At 48.7% G+C, this 25367-nt stretch overlaps 1 protein-coding gene across 9 annotated transcripts in view; it reads left to right on the forward strand.

Moving 5' to 3' along the window:
- The window catches only part of HYDIN (HYDIN axonemal central pair apparatus protein), a 399941-nt gene that overhangs the window by 347511 nt on the left and 27063 nt on the right, over positions 1-25367 (forward strand). For 8 of the 9 annotated variants that reach the window (XM_044987150.1, XM_044987153.1, XM_044987154.1 and 5 more), the window contains 9 exons: positions 7240-7452; positions 8076-8214; positions 11125-11290; positions 13563-13710; positions 16061-16268; positions 21705-21926; positions 22531-22700; positions 23638-23836; positions 23997-24155. In XM_044987150.1, the coding sequence (XP_044843085.1) occupies positions 7240-7452; positions 8076-8214; positions 11125-11290; positions 13563-13710; positions 16061-16268; positions 21705-21926; positions 22531-22700; positions 23638-23836; positions 23997-24155 (1624 nt within the window). Of the gene's footprint in view, positions 1-7239; positions 7453-8075; positions 8215-11124; positions 11291-13562; positions 13711-16060; positions 16269-21704; positions 21927-22530; positions 22701-23637; positions 23837-23996; positions 24156-25367 lie in introns of those variants that run through there. The other variant, XM_044987158.1, reaches the window with a different exon arrangement.

A 25367-nucleotide genomic window follows, 5' to 3' on the forward strand; every position in this document is an offset into this window, starting at 1 on the left:
TCATTTTCATTGCCCTCTGCTGGACTCTCTCCAATTTGTCCACATCCTTTCTATAGTGGGGGCCCCAAAACTGGACACACTACTCCAGGTGTGGCCTCACCAGTGCCGAATAGAGAGGAATGATCACGTCCCTCGATCTGCTGGCAATGCCCCTACTAATACAGCCCAATATGCCATTAGCCTTCTTGGCAACAAGGGCACACTGCTGACTCATATCCAGCTTCTCATCCACTGTAACCCCCAGGTCCTTTTCTGCAGAACTGCTACTTAGCCAGTCAGTCCCTAGTCTGTAACAGTGAATGGGATTCTTCCTTCCTAAGTGCAGGATTCTGCATTTGTCCTTGTTGAACCTCATCAGATTTCTTTTAGCCCAATCTGCCAATTTGTCTAGGTCACTCTGGACCCTATCCCTACCCTCCAGCATATCTACCTCTCTCCCACAGCTTAGTGTCATCCGCGAACTTGCTGAGGGTGCAATCCATCCCATCATCCAGATCATTAATGAAGATGTTGAACAAAACCAGCGCCAGGACAGACCCCTGGGGGCACTCGGCTTGATACTGGCTGCCAACTAGACATGGAGCCGTTGATCACTACCTGTTGAACCCTACGATCTAGCCAGCTTTGTATCCACCTTATAGTCCATTCGTCCAATCCATACTTCTTAACTTGATGGCAAGAATACTGTGGGAGACTGTGTCAAAAGCTTTGCTAAAGTCAAGGTATATCACGTCCACTGCTTTCTCTATATTCACAGAGACAGTTATCTAATCATAGAAGGCAATCAGGTTGGTCAGACATGACTGGGTTTGTGACAACCGGGAGAACCATATGGTGTCTTGCCTGCCTGGTGCAAAGGTTGCAGATCTCTCGAGGCATCTGGATAGACTTATGTGTAGTGCTGGGGAGGAGCCGGTGATCATGGTACATGTAGGTACCAATGACCTAGGGAAGGGTAGGAGAGATGTCCTGGAGCCAAATTTAGGCTGCTAGGAAAGAGACGGGGGAAAGCCGACTGCTGCAGAGGAGCACGGGATCAGACAGAGACTTCTCTTAGGGGAGAGTCTATTGATCGAGATTCTCTAGGTTTTAATCAGGAGGAGAGGATGGAAGAGGAAAATGTAAGGGCCAGATCAGATGAGAAGCATTCACATAAAAAAGAATCTGACACATCAGAAAAGGGCAGACAAATAAACAGGGACAGGTTTTTAAAGTGCTTGTACACAAATGCTAGAAGTCTAAATAATAAGATGGGTAAACTAGATTCCCGCATGATAAAGGAGGATATTGATATATCCACAGAAATCTGGTGGACTGAGGACAATCAATGGGACAAAATATATCGGAAGGTCGTGTGGGGAGAGGGGGAGGGGAGTGTCACTATATGTGAAAGAAAATGTTGAATCAAATGAAGTAAAAATCTTAAATGAATCCACATGTTCCATAGAGACTCTATGGATAGTAATTCCATGCTCTAATAAGAATATAACAGTAGGGATCTATTATCGACCACTTGACCAGGACAGTGATAGTGACAATGAAATGCTAAGGGAGATTAGAGAGGCTATCAAAATTAAGAACTCAATAATAGTGGGGGGTTTCAATTATCCCCATATTGACTGGGTACGTCACCTCAGGACGAAATGCAGAGACAAAATTTCTCGATACTTTAAATTACTGCTTCTTGGAGCAGCTGGTACAGGAACCCACAAGAGGAGACGCAACTCTCGATTTAGTCCTGAGTGGAGCGCAGGATCTGGTCCAAGAGGTAACTATAACAGGACCGCTTGGAAATAGTGACCATAATATAATGACTTTAACATTCCTGTGGTGGGAAGAACACCTCAGCAGCCCAACACTGTGGCATTTAATTTCAGAAAGGGGAACTACGCAAAAATGAGGAAGTTAGTTAAACAGAAATTAAAAGGTACAGTGACTAGAGTGAAATCCCTGCAAGCTACCCTGGACACTTTTCAAAGACACCATAATAGCGGCCCAACTTAAATGTATACCCCCAAATTAAAAAACACAGTAAAAGAACTAAAAAAGAGCCACTGTGGCTTAACAACCATGTAAAAGAAGCAGTGAGAGATAAAAAGGCATCTTTTTAAAAAGTGGAAGTCATCTCCTAGTGAGGTAAATAGAAAGGAGCATAAACACTGCCAAATTAAGTGCAAGAATGTAATAAGAAAAGCCAAAGAGGAGTTTGAAGAACGGCTAGCCAAAAACTCCAACAGTAATAACAAAATGTTTTTTAAGTACATCAGAAGCAGGAAGCCTGCTAAACAACCAGTGGGGCCCCTGGACGATCGAGATACAAAAGGAGCGCTTAAAGACGATAAAGTCATTGCAGAGAAACTAAATGGATTCTTTGCTTCAGTCTTCACGGCTGAGGATGTTAGGGAGATTCCCAAACCTGAGCCCTCCTTTGTAAGTGACAAATCTGAGGAATTGTCACATATGGAAGTGTCATTAGAGGAGGTTTTGGAATTAATTGATAAACTTAACAGTAACAAGTCACCAGGACCAGATGGCATTCACCCAAGAGTTCTGAAAGAACTCACATGTGAAATTGCAGAACTATTAACTAAGGTTTGTAACCTGTCCTTTAAATCGGCTTCGGTACCCAATGACTGGAAGTTAGCTAATGTAACACCAATATTTAAAAAGGGCTCTAGAGGTGATCCCGGCAATTACAGACCGGTAAGTCTAACGTCGGTACCGGGCAAATTAGTTCAAACAATAGTAAAGAATAAAATTGTCAGACACATAGAAGAACATAAATTGTTGGGCAAAAGTCAACATGGTTTCTGTAAAGGGAAATCGTGTCCTACTAATCTATTAGAGTTCTTAGAAGGGGTCAACAAACATATGGACAAGGGGGGTCCAGTGGACATAGTGTACTTAGATTTCCAGAAAGCCTTTAACAAGGTCCCTCACCAAAGGCTCTTACGTAGATAAAGTTGCCCTGGGATAAGAAGGAAGGTCCTTTCATAAATTGAGAACTGGTTAAAGGACAGGGAACAAAGGGTAGGAATTAATGGTAAATTCTCAGAATGGAGAGGGGTAACTAGTGGTGTTCCCCAAGGGTCGGTCCTCAGACCAGTCCTATTCAACTTATTCATAAATGATCTGGAGAAAGGGGTAAACAGTGTGGTGGCAAAGTTTGCAGATGATACTAAACTGTTCAAGATAGTTAAGACCAAAGCAGACTGTGAAGAACTTCAAAAAGATCTCACAAAACTAAGTGATTGGGCAACAAAATGGCAAATGAAATTTAATGTGGATAAATGTAAAGTAATGCACATGGGAAAAAATAACCCCAACTATACATACAATATGAAGGGGGCTAATTTAGCTACACTAATCAGGAAAGAGATCTCATCATGGATAGTTCTCTGAGACGTCCACAGTGTGCAGCGGCGGTCAAAAAAGCAAACAGGATGTTAGGAATCATTAAAAGGATAGAGAATAAGACAGAGAATATCTTATTGCCCTTATATAAATCCATGGTATGCTGTAGCAGGGTGGACCCTGCTCCGGGGTTTTAAGGGGTTTAAAAAGTGGCCTGACAGGGCTTGAGAGCAGTGGCTCTCAAGGCTGAGTTGATCAGGGAAGTGGCTGCAGCTGGGGGCCACGCCCCAAACTGAGGAAACAGGGCCTTATAAGAAGGCAGGGAAGCCAGAAGCCAGACAGTCTCTCTCTAGCTATAGAGAGAGATGGGCCTAGCTGCTGGAAAATAGAGACCGGGTACCTGAGTGCAGCAGGGCTGGGGAAGGCTGAGGAGCCGGGGAGCTCCAGCTTAGAAAGCCCCAGGCTGCGGCCTAGCAGTGGGCCAATAGGTACTGTGGGTTGCAGGGGGCAGCCCAGGGGTAGGACAAAGCAGCAGGTCCAAACCCTCCTTGCCAGGGATGAGTTGGCTGATACTGCAGTCTGCCCCAGAGCGTGGGGCTAGACAATGACTGGTAGTAGCCATACACTGAGGCAAGGTAGGGATAGAGGGTGGGGGTTCCCTGAGAGAGAAAGGGAGACCCAGAGAGAGAAAGGGGTCACTGCTAGGGGGCAGCGCCCCATGTAGAAGGGCACCGGGTCCAGGGAGGGACACGGGGGGCCTACGAACAGGTGGATCACCAGCCTGCAGAGGGTGCTCCAGGGCTGGACTGAGCTAACTTCATAGAGCAACCAGCAGGAGGCGCCGCAGGGGTGAGTCTGACCCGTTTACATATGCCCACATCTTGAATACTATGTACAGATGTGGTCTCCTCATCTCAAAGAAGATATACTGGCATTAGAAAAAGTTCAGAGAAGGGCAACTAAAATGATTAGGGGTTTGGAACGGGTCCCATATGAGGAGAGATTAAAGAGGCTGGGACTTTTCAGCTTGGAAAAGAGGAGACTAAGGGGGGATATGATAGAGGTGTATAAAATCATGAGTGATGTGGAGAAAGTGAATAAGAAAAAGTTATTTACTTGTTCCCATAATATAAGAATTAGGGGTAACCAAATGAAATTAATGGGCAGCAGGTTTAAAACAAATAAAAGGAAGTTCTTCTTCACACAGCGCACAGTCAGCCTGTGGAACTCCTTGCCTGAGGAGGTTGTGAAGGCTAGGACTATAAGAGCATTTAAAAGAGAAATGGATAAATTCATGGAGATTAAGTCCATTAATGGCTATTAGCCAGGATGGATAAGGAATGGTGTCCCTAGCCTCTGTTTGCCAGAGGGAGAAGATGGATGACAGGAGAAAGATCACTTGATCATTACCTGTTATATTCACTCCTTCTCGGGCACCTGGCATTGACCACAGTCGGCAGACAGGATACTGGGCTGGATGGACTTTTGATCTGACCCAGTATGGCCGTTCTTATGTTCTTATGACTTGCCCTTGGTGAATCCATGCTGACTGTTCCTGATCACCTTCCTCTCCTCCAAGTGCTTCAAAATGATTCCTTGAGGACCTGCTCAGTGATTTTTTCCAGGGACTGAGGTGAGGCTGATTGGCCTGTAGATCCCCAGATTCTCCTCCTTCCCTTTTTTAAAGATGGGCACTACATTAGCCTTTTTCCAGTCATCCGGGACCTCCCCCGTTCGCCATGAGTTTTCAAAGATAATGGCCAATGGCTCTGCAATCACATCCGCCAACTCCCTCAGCACCCTCGGATGCAGCGCATCCGGCCCCATGGACTTGTGCTCGTCCAGCTCTTCTAAATAGTCCCGAACTACTTCTTTTGCCACAGAGAGCTGGTCACCTCCTCCCCATACCGTGCTGCAGAGTGCAGCAGTCTGGGAGCTGACCTTGTCTGTAAAGACCGAGGCAAAAAAAGCACTGAGTGCTTCAGCTTTTTCCACATCATCGGTCACTAGGTTGCCTCCCCCATTCATTAAGGGTCCCACACTTTCCCTGATCATCTTCTTGTTGCTAACATACCTGTAGAACCTTCTTGTTACCCTTAGTATCCCTTGCTACCTGCAACTCCGATTGTGCTTTGGCCTTCGTGGTTACACCCCTGCATGCTCGAGCAATATTTTTATACTCCTCCCTAGTCATCTGTCCAAGTTTCCACTTTTGGTAAGCTTCCTTTTTCAGTTTAAGCTCACTGAAGATTTCTCTGTTAAGCCAAGCTGGTCACCTGCCATATTTGCTATTCTTTCTGCACATCGTTCCTGCATCCTCAATAAGGCTTCTTTAAAATACAGCCGGCTCTCCTGGACTCCTTTCCCCCTCATGTTATTTTCCCAGGGGATCCTGCCCATCAGTTCCCTGAGGGAGTCAAAGTCTGTTTTTCTGAAGTCCAGGGTCCATATTCTGCTGCTCTCCTTTCTTCCTTTGTCAGGATCCTGAACTCAACCATCTCATGCTCATTACTGCCCAGGTTGCCACCCACTTCTACTTCCACTACCAGTTCTTTCCTGTTTGTGAGCAGCTGGTCAAGAAGAGGACGGCCCCTAGTTGGTTCCTCGAGCACTTTCACCAGGAAGTTGTCCCCAACACTCTCCAAAAACTTCCTGGATTGTCTGTTCACTGCTGTATAGCTCTCCCAGCAGGTATCAGGGTCTGTGATCTGGAAACTTCTGTTAGTTGTCCAAAGAAAGCATCATCTACCTCATCCTTCTGGTCTGATGGTCTATAGCAGATGCTCACCATGACATCACCTTTGTTGCTCTCGCCTCTAAACTTAACCCAGAGACTCTCAACAGGCTTTTTTCCCGTTTCATACTGGATCTCTGAGCAATCATACTGCTCCCTTACATACAGTGCAACTCCTCCACCTTTTCTGCCTTGCCTGTCCTTCCTGAAAAGTTTATACCCATCCTGACAGTGCTCCAGTCATGTGAGTTACCCCACCAAGTCTGTTATTCCAATCACATCATGGTTCCGTGACTGTGCTGGGACTTCCAGTTCTCACTGCTTGTTTCCCAGGCTTCTTGCATTTGTGTACATGCACCTAAGATCATAGAATATCAGAGTTGGAAGGGACCTCAGGAGGTCATCTAGGCCAACCCCCTGCTCAAAGCAGAACCAAAGATAACTAGCCGATTGCCCTACTTTCTCAGTATGAATCAGGAGGCCTCCCCTGTTGCATCCTCCTCCTTGTGTTTCCTCCTAGTATCCCACTCCCCCACTTACTTCTGGGCTTAGGTCTCCATCCCCCGGCGAACCTAGTTTAAAGCCCTCCTCACTAGGTTAGCAGCCTGCCTGTGAAGATGCTCTTCCCTCTCTTCATTAGGTGGATTCCATCTCTTCCTAGCAGTCCTTCTTCCTGGGAACCTGAGAAAACTCATTTTAAAAAAATGTTAAAAATGGGGTTTGGGTACAAGTAGGATTCCGCCTTTCAGATGGAGGGTAAGTAATTCACAGTCCTCCCGCAGCCCCTTTGCCTGGCTTGTACCGTTCTGGTGGAGTCTTAATGACTAATACAAATTTACTTTGGGTATAGGAAATCACCTAAGCCCCAGGAGGTTCGATCACTAGTACTGGCTTTGGGATGAGTATGGAAACTTAGTGAGGGCTTAGCCGTATTGAGTCACCAGCACGACCTCTAGTGTGCTTATCAGTAAAGGTGCCACTTTTCTCCCACATGTGTCTCCTTTGCTGCCTCATTACCACAGGGTGAGCTTCCCTTTGATTCACTGCTCAGTACACCTACTGAGAGAGAGAGGACGTGAAAGCTGTGTACAGCAAAGCCATAAAGCTGCCCCGCTGCCTTTGATAACACTGACTGGTCCATTTCTTCTCAGTATCCCCAACCTGAAGCCCAATCACCAAGACCCCGTAGTGGCTGTGAAGGGGAGAAGCCTCCTGCCATACTGCCATTTCGAGCTGGAGGACTCTGACTACCTCACCGCAAACAGGCGCAACCCAGAGCTGCGAGGGCCCGGGGGGGCTGCGCTGGATCTCAACACCAGGGTGATTGAGTTTGCATCCGTCGGAGTGCACACTCGGAACAGCAGGTGGGCATGGAGAAGGCTTGACTTGCTGACTACTGGCCAGTCACAACAACTCAGCCGGAGACTGGTCACCTCAGTCTTCTAAACTCCTTATGGAACAGCTGCACAGTTCCTGTGGTCTGACTCCCAGTTGATCACTTGGGGCAACATAGACTAGCCTTTGCTTCCACCATCCGGTCCTGCGACAAACAGCTGGTCCCTGGCCCATAGGTGTTGTCCAGTGTAACGCTCCTTTCTCTCCATGGGATTGGCCTCTTTTGGCTCTTTGAATACTTGATTGGGTCAGCAAAGGAAATAACCCCTCTAGAGTGCTCCACTTAGTAAAGAGCCCTGTTGTGTTGGATTTTATCCTCACCACTCTGGTGCTAGGGTTTGCATCGGGCTGACCTTAGTATCTGTTTACAGGTGATAAAGGTAGCCAGCCAGCCCAGAGGGCTGGGGGACTCCAGAACCAGTAATGGGATGGAGCTGTCATGCCCATAGCAGTGGAGGTAGATGGGGTGTGCCAAGGAATCCTCCCTTGGAGGAGCTGGCAGTGCCCGGTGTCTGCAGAGCAGCCAAGCCACTAGCTCCTAGAGCTGTTCACTGTTCCCTTTCTAATGGCAATTTCTGTTTGTTGTGGCCAGGACCTTCATGCTTGTGAACCCCACCAATTCCACCTACTCCTTCCAGTGGGCTTGTGAACAGCCAGAAGACTCGCGAGAACAGTCAGCCTTCAGCTGTCTGACAGAAATGGGCCAGATCCGGCCTGAGAAGAAGGCTGAGGTAGGAGGGAGGCTGACGCAGGTGTCTCGCTGTGTACAATACTGCTCTAACTGTAACGCATAGCTCTTACACAGCACTTGGTTTTCAAGCACTTTAAAGAGCTGAGCTTATTTCAATCCTGCAGGCGCAGGTGGTGCCAACTTGCATCCCCACCACCTGAGGAGAGGGCATGGGGAGGGACTGGCAGAGGAAGGGCAGCTGTAAATGTGATCTGGGTTGCCACTGGTGCGTCACGGATGGAGAGTGCCCCAGAGATTAATGGAATCAGCACGTCTCCTGGTTGCCATGGTCCTGCCCACTCACTGGCCAGCCCTGCCCACTTTGTAGGCGGTGCCAGCCTGCTCTAGCAGTCTTGGCTAAGCAGGGACTACAGGCAGCTTGTTCCCCTGCAACACCTCAGTGCAGGCAGTCTGTTGAACTCACCCCAGGCTACGTGGGCAGGCGGGGCGGGGGGGGGGGAGGGGCTGTCTCAGTAATAATTAGCTCTCACAAGCTGCCTCTGACGTAGGTGAGTAAGAAAATGAAATGGCCAGGTGGATGAGGGTAAGGAAGGAGGTTTCTCCAGGAGCAGAAATGAATAGGGACCCAGAGACAAAGCGCGGAGCCCAGGGATTGGATGACCCAGCTGAGCAGTGTTGAGATACTGAGTATTTCCGCTATAGCCCCCGGTTTGAATCTCTCAAAAGCCGTTAGGGGCTGCCTGTTGCCTGTGTGACAGCAAGCCCTCGTGGCCAGCGTGAAGCACATTGTCTCACTTCAGAGCCTTGTGATTAGCCAGATCACACGTCTGCTCTAGCAAACTAGCACAGTGCCATCCCAGTCCCGCCCAGGAGGTGGTGTGTGAAGCAGGCATGGACGCTGCCCTCTGACCTGTTCCGGTAGCTGCCATGGTCAGAAGTGAGAACGTTTTGGAGGGGAAGTTGGCTCTCACCTATTTTGTGGCTAACTAGAGGGCTCCAGTCTGCATGACAGCCGACTATTGGAGACAGGATGCTGCAGCTACAGTCGGGAGTGTGGGTATCTCTCCTCATGGGCAATAGCCACGTCCGAGGGTGAGGGAAGACAGAATGAGGGAAGGGAACCATAGTGGTGGGAGGACAGCGAAGTGCCTGGGTAAAATACAGGGAGTCCCTAAAGAACTTTCTGTTCTAGAAATGAAGACTTCCTGCTTGTAACAGTGCAGGACTCACTGGCACAGTGCCTCCTGCTGGTCATCCTGGGAATTAGCTCAAGTTCAGCCTGGAGTGCCCTCTGCTGGCCGGTGGCTCACCTGCCTCAGGCCCCGTGTCCTGCCCGGACCCCAGTGCCCTTTACCTCAGGGTTCTGCCCCTGCAGTACCCCCGCTCTGGGTCTCCCATCCCAGGGGAAGCCCCAACCCTCTCACCCACCTTGCCTCAGTGGCTACTGCCAGTCGTCATCTAGCCCCCGCTCACTGGGGCAGACTGCAGGCCATAAAGGCCACTCATCAGCAAGGAGGTTGGACTCTGCCTATCTCTGGGCTGCAACTCTGCATTCCCAGTACCTGCTTTGGCCTTTAGCAAGGCCTGCAGCCGGGGGGTTTACCAGGCTGGAACTCCCCAGCTCCTCTGGCCTTTCCCCAGCCCTGCTCTACTCCCAGTACCCTAAGCTCCCAGGCAGCCAGGTCCTCCCCTCTCGAGAGCAAAAGCGAGTCTCCTCCAGCGCCTGTGGTCAGCCACTCCCTCAGCTGCTCTCGCTGCTTTCAATCCCTGTTCTGCGGGAGTGGGGCAGCCGCCCCACTAAACTGCTCCACGTCTTTCATTGGCTCAACCTGCACAGGCTGGAAGTCAGAACAGAATCCGGCCCATTGTCTTAGTGTTCTCTGCTAAAACCATCTTTGGGCATCTCCTTTTGCACGTGGCACAATCCTGCACCAGGAAATTCTTGAATGAAAGGGAAGAGTTTTGTCTACATAGGGACACTCAAGAAAGTTAATCTGCATTAACTAAAGATATGAATTTAAAGTGGATTAATTAAATCACATTAAACTCCTGTGTGGGCACTCCTATTCAGAATTAGTGGCCTTAATTGGATTACTATTATATCACTTCAGTGAATTAAAATAAATTGAACTAAGTCCACTTTAATTCTGAATAAGAATGTCCACACAGGTTTAATGCAGTTTAACTAATCCACTTAAAAAAATTATTTGGATTAAGTTTCCTGAGTGCGCCTATGTAGAGAAGCCCTAAGTGTGTCTTACTCAGTGTGGGGATTGGCTGGCCACCTGCTTCTTCACTCCAGAGCAGGTGTTCTGTTCTCTTGACCTTGGAGTTATGGTACTCTGCTTTTTTTTTAATTTTTTTTGGCACACCTAAGCCTGAGCATCTGAGAAAGTCAAAGCAAAATCAATATGACCCAATCCTGCAGCTCCGTTTACTTATTAGAGATGTCTGCCTTGGTTAGGTGTGCTGCTGGCTATTTTGTGCAACTGCCTGAGCTCACAAGCAGCTTGCAGTTCAAGGAAAGCTAGCAGACATTCATTCCTCACTGAGGCAATGGTTTGCACAAGATCCCAAAGGAATGAGAAACCCTTTGTAGTGTGCCCGTAGAGCAAGAAAATGGGGCTGTCACGCCATAAGAAGATGGCCTTTCTGATCAACCCCAATGTATGTGTAACCCGGCCTATGCAGTCTGACTGTGTATTCCTCTGGTGGCTAGTCCATGTGTGTGAGTCTGCTACAGCCTTTGAGCTGTGGAAGCAGGGTTCTTCAGCATAGGCTGCAGAGGCTCTTCAACTCAGTTATTCTCTGTGATCTAGCTACTAGGTGGAGACAGAGAGCCACATCCAGTATTACACCTGTCCCTTTCCTGATCCAAGTCTGGTGTAGCACCCATTTCACCACCACTCCATGGATAGGCACCTGATTTAATTTGCCTCTTCTTCCTCAGGTCACGTTTGAATTCATCCCACAGCACCTGGGTACCACAGAATCGTTTTGGACCTTTACAATCCCTGAACAGAACATCTCAGTCCCATTCCTGTTGGTGGGCAACACCACCGACCCCTCAGTATCGCTGGATAGATCTCACCTGAACTATTTCTCTCTGTTAGTCGGTAAGGACAGACTCTGTGTCCCGCACGATGGGAGCCTGTGATTGCTGCTACCTTCCACTTTGCTCTCCATTCAAAAATGTAATGTTCTATAGTTACTGTTGATCCTAATTCTGTTTTTTAACATTAAAAAAATAGAGGCTAAAAAGAGCACTTCAAAGGAGAGAGACAATTTCTGTCCATCTCTCTTGGGGCTTATATTGCTGCCCATCACCTTAGTATCTGAGCACCTTCCATGTAAAACAATAGCAATGTTCGGCAGCAGTCAAAGAAGCTAATGTCAGGAATCCTTAGGAACGGGATAGATAATAAGACAGAAAATGTCATGGTGCCACTGTATAAATCCATGATACTCCCACAACTTGAATGCTGCGTGCAGTTCTGGTTGCCCAGTTTCAAAAAAGATATATTAGAATTGGAAAAGGTCCAGAGAAAGGCAACAAAAATGATGAGGGGTACGGAACAGCTTCCATACGAGGAGAAATTTAAAAGACTGGGACTTTTCAGCTTAGAAAATAGACAACTAAAAGGGAGGGATCTGGTAGAGTTCTATAAAATCATGACTGGTGTGGAGAAAGTGAAGCGGGGAATGTTGTTCACCCCTTCACAGAACACAAGCACCCAGGGTCATCCAATGAAATTAACATGCAGCAAGTTTAAAACAAACAAAAGGAAGTACTTCACACAGTGCAGTCAACCTGTGGAACTCATTGCCAGGGGATGCTGAAAGGCCACAAGTGTAACTGGGTTCAGCAAAGAATTAGATAAGTTCATAGAGGATAGGTCCATCCGTGCCAGGGATGCCACTCCATGCTCAGGGTGTCCCTAAACCTCTGACTACGAGAAGCTGGGACTGGACGAGAGGGGATGGATCACTCGATAATTGCCCTGTTCTCTTCATTCCCTCTGAAGCATCTGGTACCGACTACTGTCACAAGACAGAATCCTGGGCTAGATAAACCATTGGTCTGACCCAGTGTGGCTGCTCTTATGTTCTTAATAGCAAAGATCCTAGTTGATTTCATGCGGTGTCTGGCATGTCTCCCTTTTCAGGCTCAGAACTCTGCATGGGGCAGGGTTGGTTTTTTGTTTTTTGAAGATTTTATTAATTTGTTTATTTTTGGTTGGTTGGTAGGGATTTAAGGGTAGAAGGGGTGTCAGATTTCAAATTTCTCAAGCAAAGCTGCTTATTAGTGGTGAGTGAGATATAGCAACTGGGGAAGAGGGAGGGTGGAGTAAAGAATGGGTTAAAGAAGAGATTTCCAATTTGTTCCATAGAGTTTCTGTTGTCAGCTGAATCCCAGTCCATCCATTCATCCATCAGTACAGTATGTGAGTGTGTGTCAAGGGGTCGGTCCCATGTAAAGGTTTCATTGGTCCATGCCTGGTGTGGGGACATTTGTGAGTGATTTTCATTGGTAACCCCAGCTGAGTGCTTGCAAGCCCCATGTCATGCCACATGCACTATCTGGCATTAGTGCATTTTAGAGAAAAGCTGCTTTTGCAAAAGGTTTAGAGTTTTGGAAATTTTCGTCAGGGCTATTTTATCCATCCCATTAAATGTAATCAAGCTCATTAAATGTAATCAAGCTCTGCTGTCAAACTGTGATGGGATGTCTACCCTGCAGCTGGGAGGGAGCCTCTCAGCCCAGGGAGACAGATACGTGTGAGCTCCACTTGAGCTAGAGTGCTAAAAATAGCAGTGTGGATGCTGCGGCTCTGGTGGAGACTGGGGCTGGCCACCCACGCTCAGACGAGGGGGTGAGCGAGCTGGAGGGCCTGAGCAGCTTCCCAAGCTGCAACATCCACACTGCTATCGTTAGCATGCTAGCTTGTGCTCTGTCAGGTCCAGCATAGACATACCCTTAGTCCCTGGCTATGCACAGCAGGGTCTGGTTCATGACTGGGGCTCCTAGGTGCTACCACAATACAAAATACCAATAATACTGATGAGGGTACCAAATTCTGGGTTAGCTCAGATGCTGTATTTCTCGTGCGCAGCTCAATGATAGACAGCCATATTGTTCACTAGCATCTCTAGTGATTCCCTCCGCCTGTATAGAAGTTTAATTTATTTTACATTCTGCATTAACTATGCTCCGGTAGGGGGAGCTTTTTAGTCTTGTCCTTTCCGCCTGCAGCACATCTGGCCTAGTAGAAAAGACTTGGACAAGCCATGCACTTTGCTGTGAGACAGACGAGTGGTGGCTGATTCCATGCCAACCTGCCAGGAGAACTAAAGGTTCACTGTCTCCTTCCTGTGTTTCTCCCGAAGGACATGAGGCCCACAAGACGGTTCACATGATTAACAACGAGAATGAGGCCTTCAGCTTTGCTTTCAGAGACTGCTCGCGCTATTCAGCGGGACACGTTAACTACCTAACGGTGCAGCCCACGGAGGGTTGCATTCCACCTCTTTCCAGGTAAAGGGGGACAGAGATGTCTAGGGCTCGCAGGGCTAGATTGTGGCTCCCAAGCACAGTGCTGTGTTAGATTTCTTCCACGTTGTACAGTGGTTTCACCTCAGGCATCAGCTCTTAACCAGCCAGCAGGCAGCTCTTGGTGGGACACACTGGTTCCTCTTCTTACACAGTCAGGCTCCCTGTTTGCATTCAGGGTCAGATCTGCTGCCTTTAGTGATGCCTTTAGAGACTGCTGCTGTTTTTCACTCCTGTTAGCCCTAAAGCCAGCACAGCTCTGGGGGGGATCCTCACTGGAGCTAGAGGTGTAATTCCAGCTCCATTAGACGTATTCACCTAGCTCTGATCAAGCTAACACACTAAAAATAGCAGTGTAGCTGCCCTGCCTGGGTGGCTGGATGGGACAGCCACCCAAGCCCCTGAAAGCCTAGGTACATATGTGGCAACTAGCCCGTCATGCTGCCCATGCGGTGGAGACACTGCTACTTTTAGCAGGCTAGCTCAGTCAGAGCTAGCACAGGTATGTCTGCTCAAGCCGGAAGTTACATCTCCAGTTCCAGGGCTGTGACACGCGGCTGGGGATACCCAGAGCTGTGAGCCACTGTTACCCCTCTGCCTCCGCAAGAGTGAGCTTTGCTGGAGAGCAGACTGTCAGCTCCCTGCCACACCAGCCTGTGCCCATCACCAGCAAACTTCTCAAGGCTCGCCCAGCCCAGACAGATATCAGAGGGGTAGTCATGTTAGTCTGTATCCACAAAAATGATGAGGAGTCCGGTGGCACCTTAAAAACTAACAAATTTATTTGGGTATGAGCTTTCGTGGGTAAAAACCCCACTTCTTCAGATGCAGCCAGACCAGACCTCACCCAGCAGGTAACAGTCAGTGAACACCAGCCCTTGAGCCCATCAGAGATGGTTCTCTGCGATGCACAGCCCCTGCCACTGTACATGCACAGAAGCTACTAAGTTTGCGGCTCTATTAAAGAGTCATCACATTACAGCTTATTTACAGGGGTAAATGCACCTTTACCTTGTAAACGGCCTTGTAGCGGGAAGGGAGACAAGGAAGAGAATCCAGCTTGCTCTTTCATAGGGTATGTCTATACTTGTGACCCAGCTTGACAAATTACCACAGGGTGACCCCAGCACACCCCCAGTCCTAGATTTTCCCCAGAAATGTTTGTCCTGTACTGCTTAGCACCCCACTCCCCCTCCCCAGACAGTGCAATTATACTGAGTCTGTTATTCCCTTAAGGGAATAATATCCACACAACTTGTTACCCCTAATGGAGTTTCCCAGGCACTTCAATTTAACACACTGGATTAGATAAAATAATAAATCAAGTTTATTAATTAGAAAGCGAGCGATTTTAAGTGAGTCCAAGCAATGAGGCATAAAAGTCAGAAATGGTTACAAAAATAAAGCTAAAACACTTGTAAATGCCTAACCTAACCACCTATATTGGATTGGAGCAGAGTTCCTCACCACATGCTCCAGCAGATGAGTGACCAAACTCTGAGTCAGGACTCCTCCCCCAGAATCCAACACTTGCTTCCTTTGTCTCTTCGGATGCCGTGAATGCAATAGACAGGGAGAGAGCGACGGTGCCTTGCGGCGTTTGTCTCCTGTTTATAGTGCCAGTCCCCCTTTTGAGAACATTTCCAGCTGAGACCAGGAGCCAGAGAGTCTGTTCCCTGCTGCTTTTTTCACCTGTTTGAACTTCCTTTGTCATCCCTTCCTGCTTGATGATTCTGTTTACTGCTCAAGTGCAAATTCAGACCAGCCCACATTCCTGTTTAGGACCGACCTGTTTGCCAACATCTGCGTGGGCAGGGCTGTGGGGTTTGGAAGGTGTGTTAATAACCCGGCACAGGTGAATCTTATAACGTCACATACAATGTTTCTGCACATTATTTACAGGACAATCGTGACCAGCAGATTATGAGTTTGCCAGTGACAGCTCACAAGGAATACCTTGTACAAAGATTACTACACTAGTGTAGAGGCTGTGAATATAGGGGAATATTCTCCCACACCTGTCTTAGGTATCTCTCTGGCCCCATTACCGTCATACATGAGCACCTCAAAACCCTTCACGTGTTTATCCTTCACACACCCTAGTGCGGCAAGGCAGGGCTCTTATCTCTGTTTTACAGATGGGGAGCTGAAGCAGAGAGAGACTAAATGACTTGCCCCAGGTCACCCCGGGACAGAGCATGGAATTAAACTCGGTTTTCCTGAGTCCCATCCTAGCACCCCAACCTCGGGACAATCCTTCCTCGCTTGCTCACAACCTCTAGTGCCATAGAGTTCCAAGAGCCAGCAAATAAAGCCGCAGTGTTCGTCTCCCCAGGCTTCCTGTTACCATCCTCTTCACCCCAACGTTGGAGGGGGAGGTGAACTTTAACCTCATCTGCGATGTCAAGAGAAAGACCCAGCCACTCTCCTTAAACGTCAAAGCCATTGGCCACAGCATGAGTGTGTGCGTCAGGTGTGAAGAAAATGACGGCTTGTTCACTGAGCTGAGTCTGCAGGAGAGCAGCATCATCAACTTCGAGGAGGTAAGAGTGAAGATGGGGAGTGGGGGGAGGAGAGGGTGAAAAGCACCCAGACAGCTGCTGCCCTCCTCATGCTATGGCGCTTTGTGAGATCGTCTCAGGAGAACGCAGCTGGCCCGCCAGGCAGAGCGCCCACCCTGCCCGTCGCAGAGCAGATGTAGCCACGTGCGGCTGGGGGTGGTGGAAGTGTCCTTGCCATGCCTTGATGAGACAGCTGTCAGTGAGTTTGCTCTTGGTGTGCAGACCTTCCCAGCTAACCCCACACCCAATGGTCACTTCCAGCCAACTTGCTTTGTCTTGCCTTAGACTCATTGATTTAAAGCCAGATGGGACCATTAGTGTCATCTAGTCAGACCTCAATCTACCATTTTGACTGTAAGCTCCTAGAGGCAAAGGCCTACTGTCCATGTGTTCTCTGCACGCTTTGTGGTGCTATATCTTGCTCCCATGCTTGTGAAATACTGCATGGCCCCTGCTTCGCTGTGAAACTGGCAACTACAGTGCTCCCTACCAAACATCCTTAGCATGAAAAGTGATCCTGCTGCAGCGAGAAAGGACTCAATAAAAGGGATGGACCGATCTGCAGTGTGGGAGGGGGAGGGAAGGTTAGGGCCACTGTGGTGACTACTGCTGCATTGGGGTCCAAGGGGGATGCTTCAGAAGTGTCTAAGGGATTTAGGAGCACATGTCCCAGTGTATTGGGCACTTCTGAAAATCTCCCACAGGCTTCAGTGAAATAGAATCATAGAATCTCAGGGTTGGAAGGGACCTCAGGAGGTCATCTAGTCCAACCCCCTGCTCAAAGCAGGACCAAACCCAACTAAATCATCCCAGCCAGGGCTTTGTCAAGCCTGACCTTAAAAACCTCTAAGGAAGGAGATTCCACCACCTCCCTAGGTAACCCATTCCAGTGCTTCACCACCCTCCTAGTGAAAAAGTTTTTCCTAATGTCCAACCTAAACCTCCCCCTCTGCAACTTGAGACCATTACTCCTTGTTCTGTCATCTTCTACCACTGAGAACAGTCTAGATCCATCCTCTTTGGAACCCCCTTTCAGGTAGTTGAAAGCAGCTATCAAATCCCCCCTCATTCTTCTCTTCTGCAGACTAAACAATCCCAGTTCCCTCAGCCTCTCATAAGTCATGTGCTCCAGCCCCCTAATCATTTTTGTTGCCCTCTGCTGGACTCTCTCCAATTTATCCACATCCTTCTTGTAGTGTGGGGCCCAAAACTGGACACAGTACTCCAAATGAGGCCTCACCAGTGCTGAGTAGAGGGGAATGATCACATCCCTCGATCTGCTGGAAATGCCCCTACTTATACAACCCAAAATGCCATTAGCCTTCTTGGCAACAAGGGCACACTGTTGACTCATATTCAGCTTTTCGTCCACCGTAACCCCTAGGTCCTTTTCTGCAGAACTGCTGCCCAGCCATTCGGTCCCTAGTCTGTAGCAGTGCATGGGATTCTTCCGTCCTAAGTGCAGGATTCTGCACTTGTCCTTGTTGAACCTCATCATATTTCTTTTGGCCCAATCCTCTAATTTGTCTAGGTCCCTCTGTATCCTATCCCTACCCTCCAGCGTATCAACCACTCCTCCCAGTTTAGTGTCATCTGCAAACTTGCTAAGGGTGCAGTCCACACCATCCTCCAGATCGTTAATGAAGATATTGAATAAAACCGGCCCCAGCACCGACCCTTGGGGCACTCCACTTGATACCGGCTGCCAACTAGACATGGAACCATTGATCACTACCCATTGAGCCCGACCATCTAGCCAGTTTTCTATCCACCTTACTGTCCATGCATCCAGCCCATACTTCTTTAACTTGCTGGCAAGAATACTGTGGGAGACTGTATCAAAAGCTTTGCTAAAGTCCAGAAATAGTACATCCACTGCTTTCCCCTCATCCACAGAGCCGGTTATCTCGTCATAGAAGGTAATTAGATTAGTCAGGCATGACTTGCCCTTGGTGAATCCATGCTGACTGTTCCTGATCACTTTCCCCTCCTTTAAGTGGTTCAGGATTGATTCCTTGAGGACCTGTTCCATGATTTTTTCCAGGGACTGAGGTGAGACTGACTGGCCTGTAGTTCCCTGGATCTTCCTTCTTCCCTTTTTTAAAGATGGGCACTACATTAGCTTTTTTCCAGTCATCCGGGACCTCCCCCGATCGCCATGATTTTTCAAAGATAATGGCCAATGGCTCTGCAATCTCATCAGCCAGCTCCTTTAGCACCCTCGGATGCAGTGCATCCGGCCCCATGGACTTGTGCTCGTCCAGCTTTCCTAAATAGCCCCGAACTACTTCTTTCTCCACAGAGAGCTGGTCACCTCCCCATACCGTGCTGCAGAGTGCAGCTGTCTGGGAGCTGACCTTGTCTGTGAAGACAGAGGCAAAAAAAGCATTGAGTACACTAGCTTTCTCCACATCCTCTGTCACTAGGTTCCCTCCCTCATTCAGCAAGGGGCCCACACTTTCCTTGACTTTCTTCCTGTTGCTAACATACCTAAAGAAACCCTTCTTGTTACTCCTAACATCCCCGGCTAGCTGCAACTCCAAGTGTGATTTGGCCTTCCTGATTTCACACCTGCATGCCTGAACAATACTTTTATACTCCTCTCTGGTTATTTGTCCAATCTTCCACTTCTTGTAAGCTGTTCTTTTGTGCTTAAGACGAGCAAGGATTTCACTGTTAAGCCAAGCTGGTCGCCTGCCGTATTTACTTTTCTTCCTACACATCGGGATGGTTTGTTCCTGCAACCTCAATAAGGTTTCTTTGAAATACAGCCAGCTTTCCTCGACTCCTTTCCCCGTCATGTTATTCTCCCAGGGGACCTTGCCCATCAGTTCCCTGAGGGAGTCGAAGTCTGCTTTTCTGAAGTCCAGGGTCTCTCTTCTACTGCTCTCCTTTCTTCCTTGTATCAGGATCCTGAACTCGACCATCTCATGGTCACTGCTTCCCAGGTTCCCATCCACTATTGCTTCCTCTACTATTTCTTCCCTGTTTGTGAGCAGCAGGTCAAGAAGAGCTTTTCCCCTAGTTGGTTCCTCCAGCACATGCACCAGGAAATTGTCCCCTACACTTTCCAGAAACTTCCTAGATTGTCTGTGCACTGCTGTATTGCTCTCCCAGCAGATATCAGGGTGATTAAAGTCACCCATGAGAACCAGGGCCTGTGATCTAGCAACTTCTGTTAGTTGCTGGAAGAAAGCCTCGTCCACCTCATCCCCCTGGTCCGGTGGTCTGTAGCAGACTCCCACCACGACATTACCCTTGTTGTTCATACTTCTAAATTTAATCCAGAGACACTCAGGTTTTTCTGCAGTTTCATACTGGAGCTCTGAGCAGTCATACTGCTCCCTTACGTACAACGCAACTCCCCCCACCTTTTCTGCCCTGCCTGTCCTTCCTGAACAGTTTATATCCATCCATGACAGTACTCCAATCATGTGAGTTATCCCACCAAGTCTCTGTTATTCCAATTACATCATAATTTCCTGACTGTGCCAGGACTTCTAGTTCTCCCTGCTTGTTCCCCAGGCTTCTTGCATTTGTGTATAGGCACTTAAGATAACCCGCTGATTGTCCCGCTTTCTCGGTCTGAGACAGGAGTCCTCCCCTCTTGCACTCACCTACTTGTGCTTCCTCCCGATATCCCACTTCCCCACTTACCTCGGGGCTTTGGTCTCCTTCCCCCAGTGAACCTAGTTTAAAGCCCTCCTCACTAGGTTAGCCAGCCTGCTTGCAAAGATGCTCTTCCCTCTCTTCGTGAGGTGGAGCCCATCTCTGCCTAGCTTTCCTTCTTCTTGGAAGACCATCCCATGGTCAAAGAATCCAAACCCTTCTCTCCGACACCATCTGCGTAGCCATTCGTTGATTTCCACGATTCGACGGTCTCTACCCTGGCCTTTTCCTGCCACAGGGAGGATAGACGAGAGCACCACTTGCGCCTCAAACTCCTTTATCCTTCTTCCCAGAGCCACGTAGTCTGCAGTGATACGCTCAAGGTCATTCTTGGCAGTATCATTGGTGCCCACGTGGAGAAGCAGGAAGGGGTAGCGATCCGAGGGCTTGATGAGTCTCGGCAGTCTCTCCGTCACATCGTGAATCCTAGCCCCTGGCAAGCAGCACACCTCTCGGTTTTCCCAGTCAGGGCGGCAGATAGATGACTCAGTCCCCCTGAGGAGAGAGGCCCCGACCACCACCACCCTCCTCCTCCTCCTCCTCTTGGGAGTGGTGGTCGTGGAACCCCCATCCCTAGGACGGTGCATCTCATGCCTTCCAATCAGTGGAGTCTCCTTCTGCTCTGTTCCCTCAGGTGTATCATCCACTCCACTCTCTGCACTAGTACCTGTGGAGAGAACATGAAAACGGTTGCTCACCTGTATCTGTGTTTCTGGTACATGGACATTTCTGGTACTCTTTCCCCTTCTGGAAGTCACATGCCGCCAATTATCCTCGCTGGCCTTCTGTCCCCGCTGCGTAGCCTGCTCTGAATCTTCAGAACATTGTGCCCACTGAAGCTGATCCTGACGTCTATCCAGGAAATCCTCATTTTCTTTTATGGAACGCAGGGTTATTTGTTTCTCCAGACCTTGAATCTTCTCTTCCAAGATGGAGATCAGCTTGCACTTTGTACAGACAAAGTCGCTTCTATCCTAGCAACAAACTCAGGGCCTCATCCTGGCAACCTTTTCTCACATGAGTAGCCGTTACCCCAAGGAATCAGATCAGGCCCTAAGTAAGGCATTTCACAAGCCCTTCTGTGCCTAGCACCTCAGCTGTACGTGACCCAGCACAGTTGCAGAAGAACCCAGGATAATGCAAATGGTGCTAGATCCTTGCTGGATCCCATGCTACCAACAGGGTGAGAAGGTGTCTTCCCAGAAAGAGAAGTGATGAAGATAGAGAAATATTGCAGGTCATGATGGAGGTGCACAGAGTTGTGTGGGTGAGACATGCCCTGCATATATTTTCATTGGTGCTGTTGGTACAATGATTTTGTGAGGATCAGATTTCACTTTAAACCAAGTACGTGTGCTATAAGACAGCAACAAGTTGTTAGAGACTCTGGGACTAGCTGCCCGATGGCTCTTCAGCATAGTAGGCCAGTGCATTACCAGGCCACATGCACTGCACAGCTGCGGAGCTCCCTGGACAAGCTTGTCCTGAGCAGCTGTGGTCCATCCAAGCTGTCACTCTGTAGAGAACTGTGTTCACAGACATGTCCAGGTATCCTGGCCCTGCGCGCCTAGATCCAGTCCCTGCTGATGTGTGTGCTGTCTGGTGCATTGCGTAGGCAGTAAGAGCCCAAGCCCTCTCTCTGGCTCAGGGCTGCCTCTGGCAGGAGGTGACTTGGTTTTCTGTCCATTCATGTTGTGTTTGCCAGCCCTTAAGGTATTAACCCCGTGTGTGCTCTCCTCCTGCATACAGGTGGAAATAAACGAATCTGCTCACCGCAACTTCTGTGTCCTGAACACTGGCAAGTTCAATTTCAGCTTCTCGTGGGAGTTTTCCGGCCCCAGAGCACTGCAGCACTACCTCTCCATCACCCCCGAGAACGGCACTGTGGAGGCAGGAGAGCGAGTACAGGCCCAGCTGACCTTCCGCCCACTGAAGACGTGCATCTTAAAGGACATGGAACTTAAGCTAAAGGTCAGGGCAGGGGTGTCATGCTCTCCTCCCTGCAGGGCACAAAACCCTTTTGGCAGGGGAGAGCTTGCTAGAGCAAAGCCTGAATTAGATCTGACATTGAAAAATGGGGCGCCCCACCTGGATCCACACTGGGCATCGGAGCTGAATGCCACGACAAGCTGCAGGCTTGGGACAATCCAAGGTAGCGGATGGCACCCACCAAAAGCAGAGTTTCTGATTCCACCATAGTCCTAGGGGCACTGACACGGTGTCTACTGGGACCTTCCTGTTAGACACCTGCCGGGGAGCAAGACTCTGCTCTGAGACTGAGCAGTGCGGCCATGGCTTGTTGTGCTGCAGACTGACAGCTACCAAAATCTGTATAAAGACGGTGATGAAATTCCCCTTAAATGTTAACTCATTAAGCCAAGGGATCTCTCTTCACACTCCATGTTCAGTTCCCGCTGCATAAGCTTTTCTGGGCTGTCACCGCTGCAGGTTCCCATGGGTGCTGGTCTCCCACCGCAGGGCAGCAGCCTCTGTGTGAGTGCACCCCCTGTATCACTGGGTCACTCTTCCTGGCAGATGCTTCAGCAAGGCACCTTGTGGCCTCTTCTCTCCCCAGATCAGCAATGGGCCCACGTTTAGCTGCATCCTCCTGGCTTCTGTGGTGATGCCCACCATCCACTTCTCCTTTACCAAGCTTGACTTCGGAACCTGCTTCATCTACTATGCCGGGATGCCCCCTGCCAGACACATCCTTACCATCACAAACAAGGAGGCCAAGGAGATTAGGTAGGGCAGCAGTGGGACACTAGCTACCCATGTTAGTACCTTCCCTGGTCCAAGTGGGAGAGTGCAGAGTTCGAGCATGGATCTCCCACATCCCAGAGGAGCGCCCTAATCACCGGGCTATTGGCTATTCTGGGGTGAGAGTCTCTGTCTCTGGATTTGGCCAGAAATTCCATCTTGGCCTTGATAAACCTTCCTAATGAAAGTTTCATGGAAACCAACCCTTTCCCATGACAGATCAGAATTTTCCCACAGAAAACCATTTTATCAAAGAAATCCTGACCATTACTACGCATATGCCCCATGAACCAGGGCAGTGCTGTTATTCCCATTGTACAGATGGGGGAACTGTGGCACACAGCGGCTCAGTGACATGGTCACACAGGAAGTCTATGGCAGAGAAGGGAAGCAAACCCATGTCTCCCCAGTCCCTATCTAGCACCCTCGCCACTGAGCCATTTTCCTAGGGCGAGAGGGCAGATGCTTCTGTAGTCAGCTTCCAAATTGCCTAATAAGCACATAAATCGCACAGAAAAGGACACATTTTCCTAGGTGAGAGACCCTCTTTTCTGTTTTCATGTGAGATAAGAGGGTGCCTTCAATCACTGACCTGTATAAAAGAAGTGCATTCAGCCGGGGGAGTCCTGCCAGGAGTTTTCCCCCAGGATGACCGGAAGATGCCCATATTTACTTCCCTTTGTGGTTATGTTCATCAGAACAGACCCACTTCAACCCTGCTGGCATTAAGCAGACCCAGCTTCCATTGCCATCAGACTGGATTTGTCTCAGTTTGCATAGCTAGCAGAGCTGGGTGGACCACTGGCAACTCCTCTGGATAAAAATGAATAGATACGGTCAAAGCGGGACGGGGGACAGCTCTCAGGTACTGAACGGTCACCAGCCAAACATTCAGAAAGGGTTTTCTTCTGGCCTTCCACAGCTTAGACTGCTTGTACACCAACACTGCCCACCTTGAGGTGAGCTTCCAGGCTGAAGTGCTGAGTCCTGGAGGGAAGATGGAGGTGCCAATCACTTTCTATCCTCGAGAGGCCGTTTCCTACCACGATATCATCCCCTTTGAAATCAATGGGCTCTCCCAACAGACCATTGAGGTCCTGGGGAAGGGCATGGAGATGAAGGTGAGATCAGACCATTGTTCTCTAGCTCCATATGTCACACAGTCAGAGTGAATCTCTTTCTCCTTTCCTCAGTCATCCACCCTTTGCCATTCTCCTTCCCCTTTCCCCCGTTACCGATGCTCCCATCTTCCCCATCCTGTTGTTGTTCTCCTGCCCACAGATTGACATCTTGGAACCGCCCAGCAAAGTGGTGAGATTGGGCGTGCTGTCTGTTGGACAAACTATGAAGAAGACTGTCACAATAGTGAACAATAGCGTTGCCCTTCTCACTTTTAACCTAACTTTCATGTTCACTGTTCCGGAGCTGCTGGAATCTAAGGTAAGGCCTGTTCTTCAACTGGAGTGCTCTTTATCTTGCCACTTATAGTATTTGTTGTTTGTGCTGCCAGCGTAGCGAGGAGCCCAGTCATGGCTAGGCGCTGTAGATTGTCTGACCTAGTGGGTAGCTATTATTAGAGTTTACAGGCAAGCTGACATGGTCTGGCAGAGCTCAGCTGCCGAGAGACTGGCCACAGCAGTACAGGTAGTTGGGGAGTGAGTCCCCTGCTGTATGCGGCAGAGACGCTCCCCTTAGGAAGACCTGCAGAACTCGCAATTGTTTTATTGCAATATCACAAACACTACAATGTAGCAAAGTAGACAGAGAATATAACCCCCAGAACGTGCTTTCTCACACCAGTCTTTGCACACAGCCCTTGAGTAGGTAGGATGACCCATGAGAGGTCCTTGCCCTGGCAGGGTGCAGGAGTGCCTGGACAGAGTGCCACCTCGAATCATAGATGATGCTAATGCCTAACTCATATTCAGTAGGGTTCAGTGATTTCCCTACACCCCCCCTTGAATTTCCCCAACACCCTCCCCCCCCAGTTTTTTGAACTAGTTACATGCCTGGTGGCTGAACTTTACGACTTTGTCCTCCCCCGCAACTATTTCACATTTGGGGACAATATATACCTTCAAGTCAGTGGCACTGCTATGGGTACCCGCACGGCCCCACAGTATGCCAACAGATTTAAAGGTGGCAATTTTGCAACAGAAAAGCTTCAAAAACAGACTCCAACTAGAAACTGCTGAACTTGAATCAATATGCAAACTAGATACAATCAATTTAGGCTTAAATAGAGACTGGGAATGGCTGAGCCATTACACACATTGAATCTATTTCCCCATGTTAAGTATCCTCACACCTCTTGTCAAACGGTCTGTAATGGGCCATCTTGATTATCACTACAAACGTTTTTTTTTCTCCTGCTGACAATAGCGCATCTTAATTAATTAGCCTCTTAGAGTTGGTTGGGCAACTCCCACCTTTTCATGTTCTCTGTATGTGTATATATCTTCTTACTGTATGTTCCATTCTATGCATCTGATGAAGTGGGCCCACGAAAGCTTATGCTCAAATACATTTGTTAGTCTCTAGGGTGCCACAAGTGCTCCTGTTCTTTTTGCAGATACAGACTAACATGGCTGCTACTCTGAAACATGCCAATTTAGTGACTGTTTGGAAATTTGAATTGAAATTGAAACATTA

The sequence above is a fragment of the Mauremys mutica genome, chromosome 14 (assembly GCF_020497125.1).
Source record: "Mauremys mutica isolate MM-2020 ecotype Southern chromosome 14, ASM2049712v1, whole genome shotgun sequence".
Taxonomy (NCBI): domain Eukaryota; kingdom Metazoa; phylum Chordata; order Testudines; family Geoemydidae; genus Mauremys; species Mauremys mutica.